The sequence below is a fragment of the Thalassophryne amazonica genome, chromosome 10 (genome assembly GCF_902500255.1).
Source record: "Thalassophryne amazonica chromosome 10, fThaAma1.1, whole genome shotgun sequence".
Classification (NCBI taxonomy): Eukaryota; Metazoa; Chordata; class Actinopteri; order Batrachoidiformes; family Batrachoididae; genus Thalassophryne; species Thalassophryne amazonica.
The window spans coordinates 99,876,011-99,895,394 of NC_047112.1; the positions used below are offsets into that span (position 1 = coordinate 99,876,011).

At 39.0% G+C, this 19,384-nt stretch overlaps 1 protein-coding gene across 3 annotated transcripts in view; it reads left to right on the forward strand.

Moving 5' to 3' along the window:
* The window catches only part of tubgcp5 (tubulin, gamma complex associated protein 5), a 69,901-nt gene that overhangs the window by 4,466 nt on the left and 46,051 nt on the right, over positions 1–19,384 (forward strand). For 2 of the 3 annotated variants that reach the window (XM_034180616.1, XM_034180617.1), the window contains exons 2-5: positions 3,282–3,335; positions 4,667–4,775; positions 6,165–6,261; positions 6,384–6,463. In XM_034180616.1, the coding sequence (XP_034036507.1) occupies positions 3,282–3,335; positions 4,667–4,775; positions 6,165–6,261; positions 6,384–6,463 (340 nt within the window). The remainder of the gene's footprint in view (positions 1–3,281; positions 3,336–4,666; positions 4,776–6,164; positions 6,262–6,383; positions 6,464–19,384) is intronic. The other variant, XM_034180618.1, reaches the window with a different exon arrangement.

Below are 19,384 nucleotides of genomic sequence, written 5' to 3' on the forward strand. Positions count from 1 at the left end.
CACAGCTTCTATGAGGAGTACAAAGATGGCCGATGGCTGGCTTGAAAGTCCGCGGAGTTAACTTTTCAGCAAAAAAAAAAAAAAAAAAGTTTCTATCTCATATCATTCAAAAGTTATTTATAATTTAGTAAAGCTTGGTCTTAGCCGTCGTATACGACGGCGTCGGTCCCAGAGGGTTAAACACATTCTCTGATTCCAAAATATTTGTAATTATGTATAGTTTTGATGATTGTCATATGTGCATTTTATATTTGAACTACAAAAAAGAAAATGCTTAACATGATTGGGATTCAAACCAAAGGCCTTTAGCTTAGAGGTCTGATGTCCTACCACTTGAACATTCTGCAGTGGGTCATAGATTGAAGGTATCGTACAAATAACTGTGGGATAAAATCTGACCTTATGGTCATTTCCATGTGAGTCGCATTACAGTTTTTGGTCACTTTTCAAGTTATTTTTTGTGTACCTCCCACACATACACATGTTTAGACACCATTTCTTGCTTGCATGTGCCAATTAACATAAGGTGTGAAATGACAAACAAAAAGGAAGCTAAATCTTTAATTAGTCTTTTAATTATAGTAAAACTCACCTAAACCGTCATCCTATAAACCGGATATTTGTACTCATAGACAAAAGCAAAAGTCCCAATGTTTTTGTATGGTTTTCCATGTAATAAACACTATATATACCAGATTTTGTGTAATGGATTTTCACTCACATCGGACAAAACGTCCCATCTGACTCAGATCACAATGCATTTACATAAAAAAAAAAAACAAAAAAAAACAAAAAACCCTTACATATACCAGACAGAGCAGTCTGGACATGCATAGTAACAGAGGTATGAAATGAAGTTAGGTGCTGACAATCGCAGATTCGAGGAAAGTAGGTACTGTATTTCCATGATTAAAAAGCCAATGGTTTATTTTTTTCAAACCGTGCTCAGACACGGGACCTTGTTGCCTGCGATGAACCAAAGAGCTTTAGATCAGAGCCCTCTGCCTGGCTTTCTGGAGCCTGACATGTTTAGAGTCTTAAATATGGTTCCTGGGATAGGTAGTAGGATTGTGCATTAATTACATGGTGGCATTGTTGTTTTAGTGTTATTTATTCACTGTTAGTATTTTCCTTAACCATATGTGGGAGATGGCTGTGCAATGGGGTATGTGTTTTTAGGGATATGTGCAGTATGCATGAATTATTTATGTGAGACTGCTGTATAATACGGGTATGTGCAATTTGGATATGTGTATTAGGGATGTGCAATATGTATGGTTGATGTGTGTATTAAGTTCTGTAATATGTATGAGTCATGTAATTATGTCATGGCATTTTTACTTTTTACTTGTGCAGCTCTTGGAGTCCAAGACAAATTTCCCGGAAGGGACAATAAAGTGTATCGTATCGTAAATCAGACACCACAAAAAGCTGTGATTTGTTACTTTTCTGCTTTCACTCCTTCCTCTCCCATTATATTTGAGAAGTTTTTCAGAATCATAATCACCTTTATTGTCACTGTAATTTGCATTACAACAAGATTTGAGTGCAACTCCAAAAAGGTGCTTTACGTGATGCGAGTAATTTTTAGCCAAATAAAGGATAGTGAAATTTAACAATAAATTATTCAGAGTATATGTACAACTAATATAAACATAAGATAAAATAAAATGAAATGTGGACCAAGTAAAATGTAAAATGAGAAATTATATACAACTGTGGAATCATATTGCACATGGTTTACAGATATTGCACAAGAAACTTGAAAATTGCGGGTTAGTGATTTGTTATTGTTCAGTGCAGTGATTGCTCTGGGGAGAAAGCTGTCCCTGAGTCTGTCGTAGTTTTGATTGACCTATACCATTGGCCCAAGGGTAGTAGGTCAAACAGGTGGTTGCTGGGGTGGGATGTGTCTTTGCAGATGCTGGCAGCTCTGCTGAGGTAGCGAAAGCTGGCATTGTCTTCCAGGCTGGGCAGAGAGCAACCAGTGATCCCCTGGGCCATTTGTGAGGAAGTCCTTGAGCCACTGACAGATGGGGGTGGAAATGCCCAGATGTGTTAGTTTCTGGACCAGGATCTCCGGGATGATGTGATTGAAGGCTGAACTGAAGTACAGGAAGAGCATCCTCCCATAGCTCCCCTGGTGCTCCAGGTGGCTCAGCGCAGTGTGGAGAGCTGTGGTGATAGCATCCTCTGTGGAGCGGTTTGCCCTGTAGGTCCAGAGTGGGAGGCAGACAGGCTCTGATGTGCTAAGAGACCAGTCTTTCAAAGCACTTCATGACCACAGGTGTAAGTGCAACAGGCCTGTAGTCATTTATGCTCTCCACTGCTGACTTCTTTGGGACTGGAATGATGGTGGAGGATTTGAAGTGTGCATGCTGATTTCATTTTGATCATGGATCAAATACATTTGACAGAAAAGTCCAGAAATATGACCAGCTTCACAACACAAAGTCACAAAAAGATGCCCATGTGACCCACAATTCATGGAGGAAATTGTACACCTTACCTTTGGTTTGGAGGTTGATGATTGTATAAAAGAAGCTTGTTGAGGGACAGATTAATCCAGAAAAGACCACTGTTCCTGCTGCAAATTTCATAAAGACATGACAAAGAACTTTAAAAGATTAATGCGCACGTCAACGTCATTAGATGGCCACAGAGTTAAAGAGCTGCAGAACCATAAATCAGGCTTTAGGATTTTAAGGTACCACTCCGCAATGAACTTAGAAAAAAGAGTGACTCGACCAAATCTAATCTTTTTAATGCACATAATGCCCGGCGCTTATTTAAGGCAGACATTTATTTTTCTCAGACGAAGTTTTGACCCGGTCATTAAATGAGGCAGGTCCCGGTTCACATTCCCCGTAGATCATTCTGCACTTCCTGACTGTAACTAATTCGTTACATACATATAGTGGGTTTTGTCCATTTTATACATATAACGGATTTTGATTACAATGGACAAAATTCGCTTGTCCATCTGAATCGATTATGTGAGTTTTAATGTACTTTTAATTACAGTGTGACTAGCATTACATCAGAAGTCCTTTGGTTCTTGATAAAACAACTTATTTTATATGTAAAATACTAAAAATGCAAGGGAAAACACTAAAAATTTTTTGGGGGGGCTAATTTTTCCATTCAATATGGAAATGCCCTTATGGGATACTTAGCTTGGCTACATATGGATAGAATTCTACATTGTCAATATAGCTACGTGCGGATAGCCATTTTGTTGAGTAAATGCTGGCAAATCATGCCTTTTGTGTGTTTGTCAGGTTTCATCGTTTCTTGGATGTGGACAGCCACAAAGTCCATCGCAGTATAAGTGGGTGAGTAGACTATCTATTCTGTTTGTTCTTTCTATTACTTTTTAAATAGTTGAATTTGTCTATATATTTTTAAAATTTGGGTTCACATTACTAATTTAAGTGATTTGACTTGCAGGTTTTTTTCTGATTAGTATGAAAGTGCTTTGTTTGGTACCAGATTGGGTCCACTTGGATAGGTTTTATGATTCTATACCATCACCATCATTAGTTTGTTTATTGGGATTTTGGGTTGAAATGATTAATCGAGTAGCTCGAATAATTGGATTACAAAAAATGTTCAAGGCAAAAAATTTGCCTCGAGGCTTTGTTTAACGCTGTAGTACATACGCCAGGCCTGTATGTGTCGCTGTAATGCTCCCACAAAAAATGGAGAAGACCATAGAGTATGAGCATAACTAATGTAGGAGCGCTGATCGTCTGTAATGGATTTATTGCGCAATTAAATTGAAGCAGTGTGTTTATATATTATTTTTTAAAAACACGGTCTACTGGCTGCTCTCCACCTCCACAGATAAAGCGAAGGATGCGCACTTTAAGTGAATCATGTTTAAGTGTTCAAAAAAAAAAAAGAAAATGTCTTTATTCAGATTTGATGAGAGTTTTTAATCAACAGGCTGGACAGTTGATTTATCAGTGCAGCTTTTGTGGAAATGCTGCACTCCACAGCCGTCGTTTCAAAAGGTGTGTTATTCACCAAGTATCCACAGAAAACAAGGAATTTGACTTCAGTTTGAGCTGCACTCTGTACGGCATATATAAATATACACTAAACACTGAATAAATCAGTAATAAAAAGTGCAAATGAAATGCGCAATAAGAGGAAAAAAAAGAATGTCCTGTCCGCAGACTGAAGATTTCACTGACCGCCTGGGCTTATCGTTCGGCAAAGCTCCAAAACTCTTAACAATGTGAAAAAAATAAATTATTACCTGGGAAAACAGAGAGGAAACACCCTAAACTTAAAAATCTACTTGATGGCACAGCAACATTGTGCCATTTCTTAGGAAGATCCCTGCCACTATTAATATTGTTTAAAACCACGAAAGTCTCTTTTTCCGATTAATTGATAAAATAATCGATACAATACTCGATTCCAAAAATATTCGATAGCTGTAGCCCTATTGGGATTCTTTTAGTGGAGTATGCTAGAACTTGTCCAAATTTGTATTTTCCTTCAGAAACAATAATCTGTAATGAATGCCCAGTAAATTAATTTCTCTTCTTGAACATCTGTAGTACTACATGCACTAAAAAAATTGTAAGTGATGAACATTATTTCCTTTAAACAGTTGTTTGCACACCACTATTATGTAATCTGGCGTGTTTTTCAGGATATACGAAAAGCTCATGGTGCACTCTGACTTGAGCAAAGCAGAAAGTTGGATGAAGCTGACTGAAGAGTTCCTGAACTCACCTTTGCCTAATACAGATGGGACAAAGGTAAGGCACAGTAGTAAATAAGTACAATTTATTTATATAGCTCATTCCACCAATGGTCACAAAGTGCTTTGTTGTACAATATGAAACTTTGGTAATACAACATATTTCATGCAAGAAAATGTCTACACAAACCGTAAAACATACACAAAACAAGAGCAAATAGATTTCTGATGTCTGCCAATCTGGATCTGGACCACCTCCAAAATTCAGTGAAGTCTTTCACACGCTAATATTTATTTATGGTGAAAATTTGGTGAGAATCCTTGAAGTCGTTTTGACGTAATCCTTCAAAAACTATATAAAATGAAACTTGACCCAGAAAGATCCAGATCTGGATCACCTCCAAGATTTAATGGCATCTTCCATGTCCCAGTATCTATGGTAAGAATCTGTGAAGTACTGTAGTTTTGATGTAATCCTTCAAAGACTGTATAAAGTGAAACTTGATCTGAACCTGAAATTAGATTATGAAGAGATGACATCTATAATAAACATCATTTTACAGATACATTATCTAATTCATGAGAAGGAATGAAAATGCCACTGTTTTACCAATCTATAATATATATTCTAAATAATTACCTTTGAGACACGATTCCAAATGCGTTCTCCCCCACATAAATCACATGAGACAACCTGCAGCTGTAGATAATTTCTCTGTGATTCTGTGAGCGATGAAAGAATGGTTTCATCAGCCAAGTTCTGAGAGTAAATGCGTTATCGGCTATGAAATGATAAAGCACAGGCTTTATTACCCAAGGCCAAAATATGGCCATCCAGTATTGCAAAGACTTTGTGTCCATCTGTCCAACGGTCTCTGTGCTCAGCATAATTCCATTCCCATTACTGCCAGGGTCTTCAAATTCACGTAGAACATTCTTGGGACACAGACCTTGGACAAGTTCAAAGATGGCTAACCTCGACCTATTTTAAGAGGTCACAAGGTCACATTCTCTTCCCTATTTTTATGCTCATATGGCTGAGGGTATTTGCATTGCATTATATTTTTATATAGTGTGGCGTCAAGCAGGACAAAGCATCACGCATTGACATGACGAATTGCACGGCAATGCGGCGATCAAATTTGTGCAAGTGTCAAGGTGGCTTTATTTATCACATCAGTAATATCTTCCATGAACACAGTAGTAAAAGAATCAAATCCTCCATGTCTTTAAGAACCCCCAAGTGGGTGGATGGACATATTTCCTTGTAATTATTAGACTGTCCGTTGCATAAAATGGGTAAATTTTCAATGTATCTGGAATGCAAACCTGTGAAACTTTATGCATTTTTATCTATTTATAGACTAAATAATGACTTTCTTAATTGTTCAAATGTGTCTTTTTCGCCTTGTGTCTGCACAGTACAGTGTTCCTTTGTTCTTTGCAGACTGATTCACACTATTGCATCCTGTCACTGCTGCTCTGCTTATCGGATTCGCCTTCAAACACAAACTTTACTGAGCGACCCAGGGTGAAGGAGGCTGGTGAGCTCACTTTTTAGTGATGACTTTGGAGTGTTTTTAACTTGTGACATTGTTAATTGCTATTAAAACACATCCATGTTGTGTTAATAATTACATCTCTATCTAAATTTTGTCCTGAGCAGAACAAGAGGACAATTTTGACTGGGCTGAATATCTGATGGAGGGGGAGGAGGTAGATGTTGGACCTTATCCAGATACACCTGTGAGTAAATCCAAGTCAGGACCAAGCTGGGATGGTGTTTCTGTGCTCCATAATCAAGCTTAAAAAAAATCACCATGGACTTGAATGACAACAATAGTAAATGTATCTTGTTACGGCTGAAATAATAACTATTATGCCACATGGGCTGTGCATTTTGAATACCGGCCCCAAGCCCAGATAAATGAAGAGGGTAGAAGAGGAAGGAATTTCCCTGTCAATTTTGTCAGATTTCAGCCACTTAAGGTGTGGAGCCAGTACATTCTGAGTGCCAGTCTCAAGCCCTGATAAATGAGTAGTGTTGCATCAGTAAAAGCATCTTATATTAAAAACCCACAAAAATCATGCAGGTAACAATTTCTATACCAGATCAGTTGAAACCCAAGTTAACAATGGCTGCTTGCCATGTACAACAGCTACAGGTGCTGTTGTCCAACAGGGTGCTGGTGGAATTGGGCTGCTGCTGGGCAAAGAAGAAGAAGAAAGGGAGATGAACATGTCTGAAGGCAGCAGTTAGAAGGCTGGGAGTGAGAGTAGGGACTTTTAATAGGATATAGGAGGAGGAAATTGAACATACAGCTGCTGTTCATCGGTGGGACTATGTAGAAAGAGTCTCTGACTTCTGGTTTCTGGGTGTGCACCTGAGGGATGACCTGACTTGGAGCACCAACACCATGGCTACCATCAAGAAGGTGCAGCAGAGATTGTATTTCCTGAGGGTTCTCAGGAACAACCACTTGCCACAGAAACTGCTGTTGGCAAGTGTGTGGTTTTCCAGCTGCATGGTCACAGACAGGAAAGCTCTCCAGAGGGTCGTCACCACAGCTCAGAAGATCACCGGCTGTTCCCTGCCTTCAATAAAGGAACTGTATACTTGCCGCTGCCTCAAGAAGGCAAAAAACATAGTCAGACACCCTTCCCACCCTCCCTGGACATCATCTGTTTGAACTGCTGCCATCAGGCAGACCTTACAAGACATTTAAAACAGACTGAAAAATAGCTTTGTTGTAAAAGCCATTTGTGCACTAAATACCGCTGTACAGTTAGGGAATAACCCTGTTGTGACTGATGATTTGCGAATGTTAATGCTGGATTTTATGGTCGCAAATTGAGTTTTACCTATTTGCGACTGTAATCCAGCATTAACATCTGCAAATCGTGAGACACAAGGGCGTTATTCGCATTCTAATCCAATTCCATCGTTTGCACGGTTTATTTTTCTGTAAGAAATTTGGTTGGCGAAGCTTACTGTAGCAACAGCGTCTTCATGCCAACCTGGAAATTCTTGTGAGCAGAGCCACAGATTTCTCCATCTCATGAACTGCATTGAGTAATTTTGTATCAGAATCAACATCAATACTTTCGTAGATCCCCAATTCCAGTGAAGTTGGGGCGTTGTGTAAAATAAAAACAAAATACAATGATTTGCAAAGCCTCTTCAACCTATTTTCAATTGAATACACCACAAAGACAAGATATTTAATGTTCAAACTGATAAACTTTATTGTTTTTGTGCAAATATTTGCTTATTTTGAAATAGATGCCTGCAACAGGTTTCAAAAAAGATGGGACAGTGGTATGTTTACCACTGTGTTACGTCACCTTTCCTTCTAACAACACTCAATAAGCGTTTGGGAACAGAGGACAGTGGCTTGGCATTGTCTTGCTGAAATAAGCAGGGACGTCCCTGAAAAAGATGTTGCTTGGATACCAGCACTTGTTGCTCCAAAACCTGGATGTACCTTTCAGCATTGATGGTGTCATCACAGATGTGTAAGTTGCCCGTGCCACGGGCACTAGCACACCCCCATACCATCACAGATGCTGGCTTTTGAACTTTGCGCTGGTAACAATCTGGATGGTCTTTTTCCTCTTTTGTCCGGAGGACACAACGTCCATGATTTCCAAAAACAAATTGAAATGTGGACTCATCTGACCACAGCACACTTTTCCACTTTGCGTCTGTCCATTTCAAATGAGCTCGGGCCCAGAGAAGGCGGCGGCGTTTCTGGATGTTGTTGATGTATGGCTTTCGCTTTGCATGGCAGAATTTTAACTTGTACTTGTAGATGTAGCGACAAACTGTGCTAACTGACAATGGTTTTCTGAAGTGTTCCTAAGCCCACACAGTAAAATCCTTTACACAATGATGTCGGTTTTTAATGCAGTGCCGCCTGAGGGATCGAAGGTCACGGGCATTCAGTGTTGATTTTCGTCCTTGCTGCTAATGTGTAGAAAGTTCTCCAGATTCTCTGAATCTTCTGATTATATTATGGACTGTAGATGATGGAATCCCTAAATTTCTTGCAATTGAACATTGACAAACATTGTTCTTAAACTGTTGGACTATTTTTTTCATGCAGTTGTTCACAAAATGGTGATCCTCGCCCCATCTTTGCTTGTGAATGGCTGAGCCTTTTGGGGATGCTCCTTTTATACCCAGTCATGACACTCGCAATTGGTGTCCTCAGTTCCCAAACGCTTATTGAGTGTTGTTAGAAGATAAGGTGATGTACCACAGTGGTAATAAAGTTTATCAGTTTGAACATTAAATATTTTATAACAAATAAGGAGAGTTTTCTGCACTTCTGTACAGCACAAAAAATCCAGTGCAACCAGGTAGGACTGACTTGTAGAAGAGAAAAGCAGCTGGTGTAACACAAGTAGGTGCTGAAAAGTTTATTAAGGTGCTGAAAACATACAAAAGAGACTAAGGTTTCGATGTGCAAATCACATATTCATCAGAGTCAATTGAAAATTTTATCTTTGTGCTGTATTCAATTGAATATAGGTTGAAGAGGATTTGCAAATCATTGTATTCATTTTTTATTTACATTTTACACAATGTCCCAACTTCATTGGAATTGGGGTTGTATTTTAGTATAATTTTAGTATTTATTTATGTGTACATGCACCCTGAGGTGAGATTGCACTTTTAATTTCGTTGTGCTTGTATGCACAATGACAAATAAAGACGCATTCTATTCTATTCTGAATGTTGGAAGTATGACTGGTAAAGGGAGAGAGTTGGCTGATATAGAGAGGAGAAAGGCAGACATACTGTGTGTACAAAAAAAACCAAGTGGAAGGGAGCAGCAGCATCAGACATGGGTTGAAGTTGTCATGGTGTAGATGGGAGGAGAAATGGTGTTGGGGTCATTTTAACAGAAGAGCATGTTAAGAATGTGTTGGAGATTAAAAAAATATCTGAAAGGGTGATGAGTGTGAGGTTTAAAATTGAAAGGGTGTTGATGAATGTCATCAACGCATTATGCCCCACAAGTAGGTTGTGATATGAAGGAGAAAGAACATTTCTGGAATGAGTTACATGAGGTGGTGGAGAGTGTACTCAAAACATGAGTGGCAGGGTTGTCCCCAGAACTTTTTAGCATAACGGTGCTGTTGGTAACTATCAGCCAAAGCGACTCACAACGCTTCCACTTGGGGTCCTGGTCTGACTCTGTGCTGAATTGTTGATTAGTGAAATAAATCTAAAATGTTTGTGTGTATATGAGGTCTGTTAGAAAAGTATCAGACCTTATTTTTTATTTTTATTTTTTTTTTCAAAAACCTGATGGATTTGAATCGTGTGCTTGCATGAGCCAATCTTGAACCTTCGTGTGCATGCATGATTTTTTTCACGCCTGTCGGTTGCGTCATTTGCCTGTGAGCAGGCTTTGTGTGAGCACTGGTCCTCCCCCCTCATTGGATTTTCATTGCAAGGAAAGAATCACATTTTTCCAGAAACTGTGAGAGACAGCCAGGTGGAAACCATTGGGAAGATTCAGACGGCTTTCGGTGACGATCCTATGGGCATCACACAGATTAAGGAGTGTTACAACCAGTTTAAAGATGGCGCACAATGGCGGAGGCCATCGACAGGCTGAAATGACCAGATCATTTCCAAAGTGAACGCTGTGTTGATCCGGGATGTCGTCTGACTACCAGAGAAATTGCAGAAGAGGTGGACATCAGCACTTTTTCGGCACATTCCACTGTGAAAGAAGATTTTGTAATGAAAGACATGCGGAGGGTTCGCGCATCGGGATGGAGCCACTAATGGCGCAGAACAAAAAGCACCTCTGTGTTGGAAGTCTCACAAGACATGTTGTGACATGTCCAGCTCTTACACAATTTCTTGGATACTCACTCGACTGAAAAGCCACCGAAAGCCGTCTGAATCTTCCGAATGGTTTCCACCTGGCTGTCTCTCACAGTTTCTGGAAAAATTTGATTTAGCGCTGCTCCAATCCTTCAGACATTTTCCTCGCAATGAAAATCAGACAAGGGGGGAGGACCAGTGCTCACTCAAAGCCTGCTCACAGACGAATGATGCAACCGGCAGGCGTGAAAAAAATCACGCATGCGCACGAAGGTTATATATATATATATATATATATATATATATATATATATATATATATATACATACATACATACACACACACAACCCCTGGCAAAAATGATGGAATCACCGGCCTCGGAGGATGTTCATTCAGTTGTTTAATTTTGTAGAAAAAAAGCAGATCACAGACATGACACAAAACTAAAGTCATTTCCAATGGCAACTTTCTGGCTTTAAGAAACACTATAAGAAATCAGGAAAAAAAAATTGTGGCAGTCAATAACGGTTACTTTTTTAGACCAAGCAGAAGGAAAAAAATATGGAATCACTCCAATTCTGAGGAAAAAATTATGGAATCATGAAAAACAAAAGAACGCTCTAACACAAAACTAGTATTTTGTTGCACCACCTCTGGCTTTTATAACAGCTTGCAGTCTCTGAGGCATGGGCGTAATGAGTGACAAACAGTACTCTTCATCAATCTGGCTCCAGCTTTCTCTGATTGCTGTTGCCAGATCAGCTTTGCAGGTTGGAGCCTTGTCATGGACCATTTTCTTCAACTTCCACCAAAGATTTTCAATTGGATTAAGATCCGGACTATTTGCAGGCCCTATGACATTGACCCTATGTGTCTTTTTGCAAGGAATGTTTTCACAGTTTTTGCTCTATGGCAAGATGCATTATCATCTTGAAAAATGATTTCATCATCCCCAAACATCCTTTCAATTGATGGGATAAGAAAAGTGTCCAAAATATCAACGTAAACTTGTGCATTTATTGATGATGTAATGACAGCCATCTCCCCAGTGCCTTTACCTGACATGCAGCCCCATATCATCAATGACTGTGGAAATTTACATGTTCTCTTCAGGCAGTCATCTTTATAAATCTCATTGGAACGGCACCAAACAAAAGCTCCAGCATCATCACCTTGCCCAATGCAGATTTGAGATTCATCACTGAATATGACTTTCATCCAGTCATACACAGTCCACGATTGCTTTTCCTTAGCCCATTGTAACCTTGTTTTTTTCTGTTTAGGTGTTAATGATGGCTTTCGTTTAGCTTTTCTGTATGTAAATCTCATTTCCTTTAGGCGGTTTCATACAGTTCGGTCACAGACGTTGACTCCAGTTTCCTCCCATTCGTTCCTCATTTGTTTTGTTGTGCATTTTCGATTTTTGAGACATATTGCTTTAAGTTTTCTGTCTTGACGTTTTGATGTCTTCCTTGGTCTACCAGTATGTTTGCTTTTAACAACCTTCCCATGTTGTTTGTATTTGGTCCAGAGTTTAGACACAGCTGACTGTGAACAACCAACATCTTTTGTAACATTGCGTGATGATTTACCCTCTTTAAAGAGTTTGATAATCCTCTCCTTTGTTTCGACATCTCTCGTGTTGGAGCCATCATTCATGTCAGTCCACTTGGTGCAACGGCTCTCCAAGGTGTGATAACTCCTTTTTAGATGCAGACTAACAAGCAGATCTGATTTGATGCCGGTGTTAGTTTTGGGGATGAAAATTTACAGGGTGATTCCATAATTTATTCCTCAGAATTGAGTGAGTCCATATTTTTTTCCCTCTGCTTGATCTAAAAAAGTAACCGTTACTGACTGCCACAATTATTTTTCCTGATTTCTTATAGTGTTTCTTAAAGCCAGGAAGTTGCCATTTGAAATGACTTTAGTTTTGTGTCAGGTCTGTGATCTGCTTTTTTTCTACAAAATTAAACAACTGAATGAACATCCTCCGAGGCCAGTGATTCCATAATTATTGCCAGGGGGTGGGTGTGTGTGTATGTGTGTATGTATATATATATATATATATATATATATATATATATATATATATATAAATCAGGGGTAAAAATACATTTTTAACCTACTTGCACTGGCGCTAGTAACAAAATTACCTGTACAAAAAAAACGTTACTTGCACAACGAAAAGTCAGTCTTATATCAACCTTAAAACTCCTCCTCTGATGTCAGACTCTTTCTGTCTGGGGAGAGTTTAAGGGAAAGCAGCGGCAGACAGTTTTTTTTGTTCCACGTGCGCGCACGAACGAATTGTCCGTGAAGAGTATTTTTATTTATTAACTACACAGATGTATAAAAAACAAATGGTGACTGGTTTATAACACAATTATGACAGAGGGGAGAGAGAGCGAGGAACTACAGAGTGCTGAAAGTGTCATCACAAAATGTTTTGCATGTGGAGAAAGTGTGCACGTTTTATGATATTGTGTGCACGTTTAAAGCATCGTTTGAGTAAAACAAGGGCACGATCTACTTAAACGTGGCCACAATTTGTAAAACATGCACTCAATATTGTCTTGACACATAAATGTTGGCTGTTAGCCAACAAACCAGGAGAGAGTGTAATACATTTCCCCATTACAAATGGATCTGGTCAGAGTATATCATGGTTTGGGCGCACAAGGACATATAGAGAACTCCAGCTGCCCAGCATGGCATCATCTGGAGTTTAAGCACATTAAAAAGGATGCTGAGAGCGACGCGTCTCCCCGTTGTGAGGATGACAGTTTAGGTCATATTATGGAGTTCATTTTGAACGAAAGGAAAACATGCGCATGTTTTATTAACTACACAGATGTATAATAAAACAAATGGTGACTTGTGTGTGTGTGTGTGTGTGTGTGTGTGTGTGTGTGAGAGAGAGAGAGAGATTTGTTTCTTTCTTTTCTGTGTGTACATGTGCGCGCATGAACACAACAAATAGAGCACAGCAACTCGCTCCGTGTGTGATGGTCATAAAACGCAGGGAAGATGAAGACAACACACTGGAAATAGTTTTTTTTTTTTTTTTTTCCTTATTTATTCCTATATTGGTTCATTTTATTGGTGCTTATAGTTGATAAAACTTGGATAAAGTTACTTGCACCAGTGCTAGTGCAGTATAAAATTCCGTGCACCGCTCGAATAATACGTGCACAAACTAGCACATGCACGTACTATTTCAACCTGTGTGTATGTGTGTATATATATATATATATATATATATAACAAATGTGCAATAAACGTATTTGTAAGAAAAAAGAATGTACAGAAAGACAGTTGAAAATGTGGGGGATTTCAGACTTTTTTTGACACATTTCCCCTGCATAACTTTCAGTTTGAATAATTTGAAATCCAGAGTCACAATATCACCTCGTCCATGTGATTCAGATTTTGACACTCCTGTATATTGTCAAAATACATTTGAAAAACAAGAGGTCCAGATTTCTTTCCTCCCCCCCCCCCCAAAAAAAATGCTAATGACAAACTTGGAACATAAGAATTAACTAAATTTGATACTGAAACCAATTTACACAGACTAAAAAGTACTTATGCCTTCCTTCTTGCAAGAAGAATTGAAAAACGGAATGGAAAAATAACCCAAAAAATTACACTGGTCAACAATTTTTTTTTTTTTTTTTTTTTTTTTTTTTCCTTGCATGGTCTTTGAGACCTGCTTTAGGGTTATTTTGGGGTGCTGAATTGAATCTCAGCTCAGATTTCCAATCACATCACGTTTTTTGCAATCTGCATGTTCCGTATTGGATTATGCAAAGGTTGCTCAATCACTCATGTTTTGATGCCAGTAATCATGCACAAAAGCAGCTTCGGAAGCAAAGCTTTTAAACCAGGTTCGCGAAATGTGAACACAAGCCGTAATATTGTTTTTGGTGTGGAAGAGGTTTGCGAGATTGCAGCTTTTGCTTCAATGCTTGATATTGAGAAACATGTTTTCATATCTCACAAAAGTGATGTGAGTGGTAAAAACCAACACCAGATTCAGATTCAGCACCCCCAAATTATCCCAAATCCGTTAAAAACCTCCATGCAAGATCCTTTAGATCTAAAAAAAAAAAAAAAAAAAAAGCTACAAACAAGTGTTAAAACAGAAGAATGGAAATAATGCACACCACTATCCAGCACCAAAATGTCAAAGAATAAAAGCATGTCTCTATACCTCAAGAATTTTGATTTCCATTTTGCCTTTTTCTTCATAAAGGTATCCCTGTTCACTCTCACAGGGGCAGCAGCATTGTTGTTGGCCTCCGATCTGGTCAATCCCACGGCAGAGAGATGAAAAAAATGCAGGGATCGTCCTCTGATCATCGGGCTTCATGTAATGCTTGTGTTGTGTCATGGTTCGTGTCGTCTGGATATAAACAGGACAAAGAGGATAAAATAGAGCTGAAGGTATTTATGTGAAATTTCCCTGCAAAAATGGGTTTGCGCGCAGTCAGATTCTCACCAAGTCTCATGCTAAAACATCATGAGATGATACCACTCAGTATAGCGGTGCTGCGATGGCAGTATGGCGTCATGGCACCGTTATTCCATCGCCTGGGGAGAACCCCGGAGTGGTGTTTGGAGTGGGCTTCAGTGGGCATGTTGGTGAAGGGAACAGAGGTGATGAGGAAGTAATGGCTAGATGTGTTCTCAAGGAGAGGAGTGTGGAAGGGCAAATGGTAATAGATTTTGCAAAAAGGATGGAATTGGCTGTGGTGACTTACTTTAAAGGCCACACACCGTAAAATCGGAAAATTGACTCACAGTATTGGGAACTGATGTGTTAGTGCCTGGCCCGTCCACAAGTCACAGGAGGGCCTCTCATAACACTACCTCAGATGCCCATCCTACGAGAGAGAAAGTTAAACGGCCTCCAGCTAATAACAGCACAGCATGGATCCAACTAGATGAGGATCTAGACAGAGTTCTTGAGGCACCGTTAGCAGGAGCAGCTGAGAGGAAAGTCAACAATATGATAGTATGACATTTCAAAATTCCAAATATTTGCACAAAAACAATAAAGTTTGTCAGTTTGAACATTAAATATCTTGTCTTTGTGGTGTATTCAGTTGAATATAGGTTGAAGAGGATTTGCAAATCGTATTGTTTTTATTTACATTTCACACAACGTCCCAACTTCACTGGAATTGGGGTTGTATATATGTAAAAACCAACACACAAGTTACTGTAGTGTGTGTTGGGTTTTACAAATAAATCTGTATTTGTAAATATGTCTTTTCATTTGTAAATAAAAAGGCAATTTGGAAACTGAAAATTCTGTTTGAGATTCAGCACTTATAGCAAATGTGTGGCAATTGGTATTCACACTCCCATCCAGTAGATGGCAGTGTTCATTGCAGTGTGAATACCAACTGCCACACATTTGCTATAAATGCTGAATCTCTTAAACAGAATTTTCAAAATTTTTGTGAGGTCTGTACGGAAAAATATCAGACTAAGATCTTGACAGTACGGACTGAATGCAGCAAGATCCGTACAATCAAGGTCTGATAGTCCCATACAGACCGAGCAAGTGAGGTTAATAATTTGTTTATTATGTGGCTACTGTATATAGTCCAGCGGATATGCGTCAATTTTCGATAGAATCGTTCACTTCCGGATAAAAAGCATGAAATTTGGCACAAATGTAGCTATCTATGTCCTCTTTCATATAAAAGCAAGACCTGCCTCAGATCTTGCACAGTTCTTGCGTTATTTAAGATGGTGTCCAAGATGGCTGCCAAAAAGCACTTTTTTGCAAATAACTCAGCTATGACTAGTTAGAGCAAAATATTGTATTACTAATGAATAGAAATATGGCTGTTCTGCACATTTTAAGCATAGTTACATGTCTGTATGATGCACAGTTCCTGAGATACACCATTGCAAAGTTTAAAGGATTCCAAGAAATCTGATATATTAGGGCTTAATCTATAACCATACAAATGTACAAGCATTTACTGTCCTACAGCATAAAATGCAAAGTCATGTCTAATCCAGACAATTTTCAGATCAAAGTTAAATGAACAAGCTAAACCATATAACTCTTAAACTCCTATTTTAAGCTTGACAGAAAGGAAGATATTAATGAACATCATGAAATGACAATTACGAAATACAAATCATCGCAACTACACTACATTAGTTGATGACATGCACCACCACAATGACATAAAGAGGTGCAACTCAAATTTGCCTTGAAACATTTGCACAAGCCTCTGCAAGCTTTCTTACAACTGCAGTTAATGAGCTCTTGGCACACTTTTAATGCTTCTGGCAGAGCGCTCCACTTGGGAGTAAATCTGCCCTGACACCTCTCCCAACCCCAATCTGTGACATCTGGAATATCTTGCTGGTATTTCAGAGCTTGTCCCCAGATATGTCCAGCCTGAAATGCAGCACGTTTAATGTGCTCTCTAAGGGCTGCCTTGGTTGGCGGAATGCTCTCCAGTGACTGTCTGCCTTGGGCAAAAAGAGTTTGACGAGCTTTGTCAACATCTGACAGAGGACATGTGCGACTGTACATCACCACTGTAAACCTCTCTAGGGCAGCTTCATCTTTAGGTGTAATGGTGTCCTGCCTTCAACTTAGCCTCGCTAAGACTGTAGTCAACTCTGGCACAACATTCCAGGCATCAAAGGCAGACTTCTTGCCTTTCCCAGCAAAGGAGGTGGTGTCTGAACCACTGAATGCATGGAAGAAAGGTAACGCCTTGCTTCTGTTTGGTCCAAGAGCACTTGCTAGACTGTTGGCTGATATGTATGTCAGAGATTTTCCAACACCATATGCAAGCCAGAGGTTAATGTTGAGTTGGTTCATATATGCAACAGCAAGAACAACAACATCTGTATCCACCATGAGCAGCATGCAAAAACATTCTTGTATCAGCTTCCTCATGGTTTGCTGGATTGATAGCACTAGTATCAACTGAACAATTAGTCACAACAGCTTGATTCAGTGTGGAGATAACAACAGTGTCTTTCACATCCAGTGTAACAACTGCTCGACTTAGGAACTGAAAGAGTTCCACCTTGTTTTCTGAGCAGCGTAGGAAGGTTTGCCAATTACTTGGAATTGCAGGTTCTGGTAGTACTTTTCTTCGAATACCTACTCCTCTGCAAGTTCTGGTGGATTCCTTGAGGCTGTTTTCTAGATATGTCCCAAACAATATCAATACGTTTGATATCTTTTGCCTGCTTTGCAATGTAAGGCAAAAACACAGTCTCTGAATAGTCCTTGAAAGTTTTACTTCCACCAGGTGCTAACATGTTAATGACAGCTGCCCCATCAAAAACTTTCATGTCGACATTTGGTGGTGGTTGATTGTGATCAGAAATGCCGATACATTGCAGAAGATCTGACTTTTTCCCATGCCACAACATTCCAGCATTAGAAAGTGATGGAGGATGAGCACAGTTCTCATGCTTAAAAAACTCTTCAACATTGCCATCTCTTGTTTGACAAGCCAGGTACAAACGTGCAAATAAAATGCAATCAGATTTCAGTGCTGACAACTTTGTTTTGGCAGCAGCATTTGTGCTGGCATATGTTCCAAACAGTGGCAATTTGTTCCTTGATATGGTATCAGTAATTGGGATGTTGCATTTATCTAATCTTTCCAGTCATTCTGAGTGTTGGGCAAGTGTGTGCACGTGACTGCTGATTACACAGCTTGGTAGAGGGCAGCAGTGTGGAGGCCTGCAGGTATGTGGTGGCCTACAGGGACAGTGCATATTCATTCCAGTAGTGAGTCTGACAAGGCTCTGTGTGATCTGAATAGAACAGATTGGTAAGTGGATCCTTAGTACTTATTAAATTGCCTAAACTTATTGATTGCATTCATAATAATATTTAATTGTTTTAACAGTTGTAGATGTTGAAATCCTGTGCAGCCTATATTTTAATGGTGACTGCTGGTTTAGGCCATACATAAGTTAGGTAACAATGCATTTTGTATGAAGTTGATACTTACTATTAATTGATCAAATGTCTGAACACATTGTCACAAACTTGAAAAAATATTTTGTATAATATGGAAATGTATGTGTGATTGTGTTTATTGTCTGTTTACAGGTATAATTTTTAATAAAGTTTGTATACAAAATCACCCAGCTATTAGTGTTACATTGAATATACAAAGATCCGCTACTGTTAATTGATTAAAAAATTGTATCTTTAAAACTATTCATGCTACAAGCTTGTAATTAGGCTCAAAATGTGCAGAATAACCATATTTCTATACAATGGTAATGCAATATTTTGCTCTAACTAGTCATAGTTTTGAGTTATTTGCCAAAAACAGATTTTTGGTGGCCATCTTGGACGCCATCTTGAATAACGCAAGAGCCATGCAAGATCTGAGGTGGGTCTTGCTTTTATATGAAAGAGGACATAATTAGCTACATTTGTGCCAAATTTCATGCTTCTATCCGGAAGTGAACGATTCTTCTACATATCCGCTGGACTAATATATAAACACGCAGACTTATGGTATCACCTGAATGTTAGGATGAAGTAGCACTTCATCACATGAATTGTGTAAAGTAAATAATTGTATAGCACTTGGAATTGCTGATTTGCATTTTGGTTCATATTTTGTATTTTAAAGTTGGTATAAATGATTCTTGATTGGGAATTGGAGCATTTAGTAAAATGGGGTTTTGTCTTTCAGATCCTGTGAAGGAGAATATTGAGACTTCAGGGTCAGATGGGGGTAAATGAGTAGGATGAAGTTGATTGAAAAGGCCTCTTACCTGTCTGGTGCCCTCTCCAGGGAGT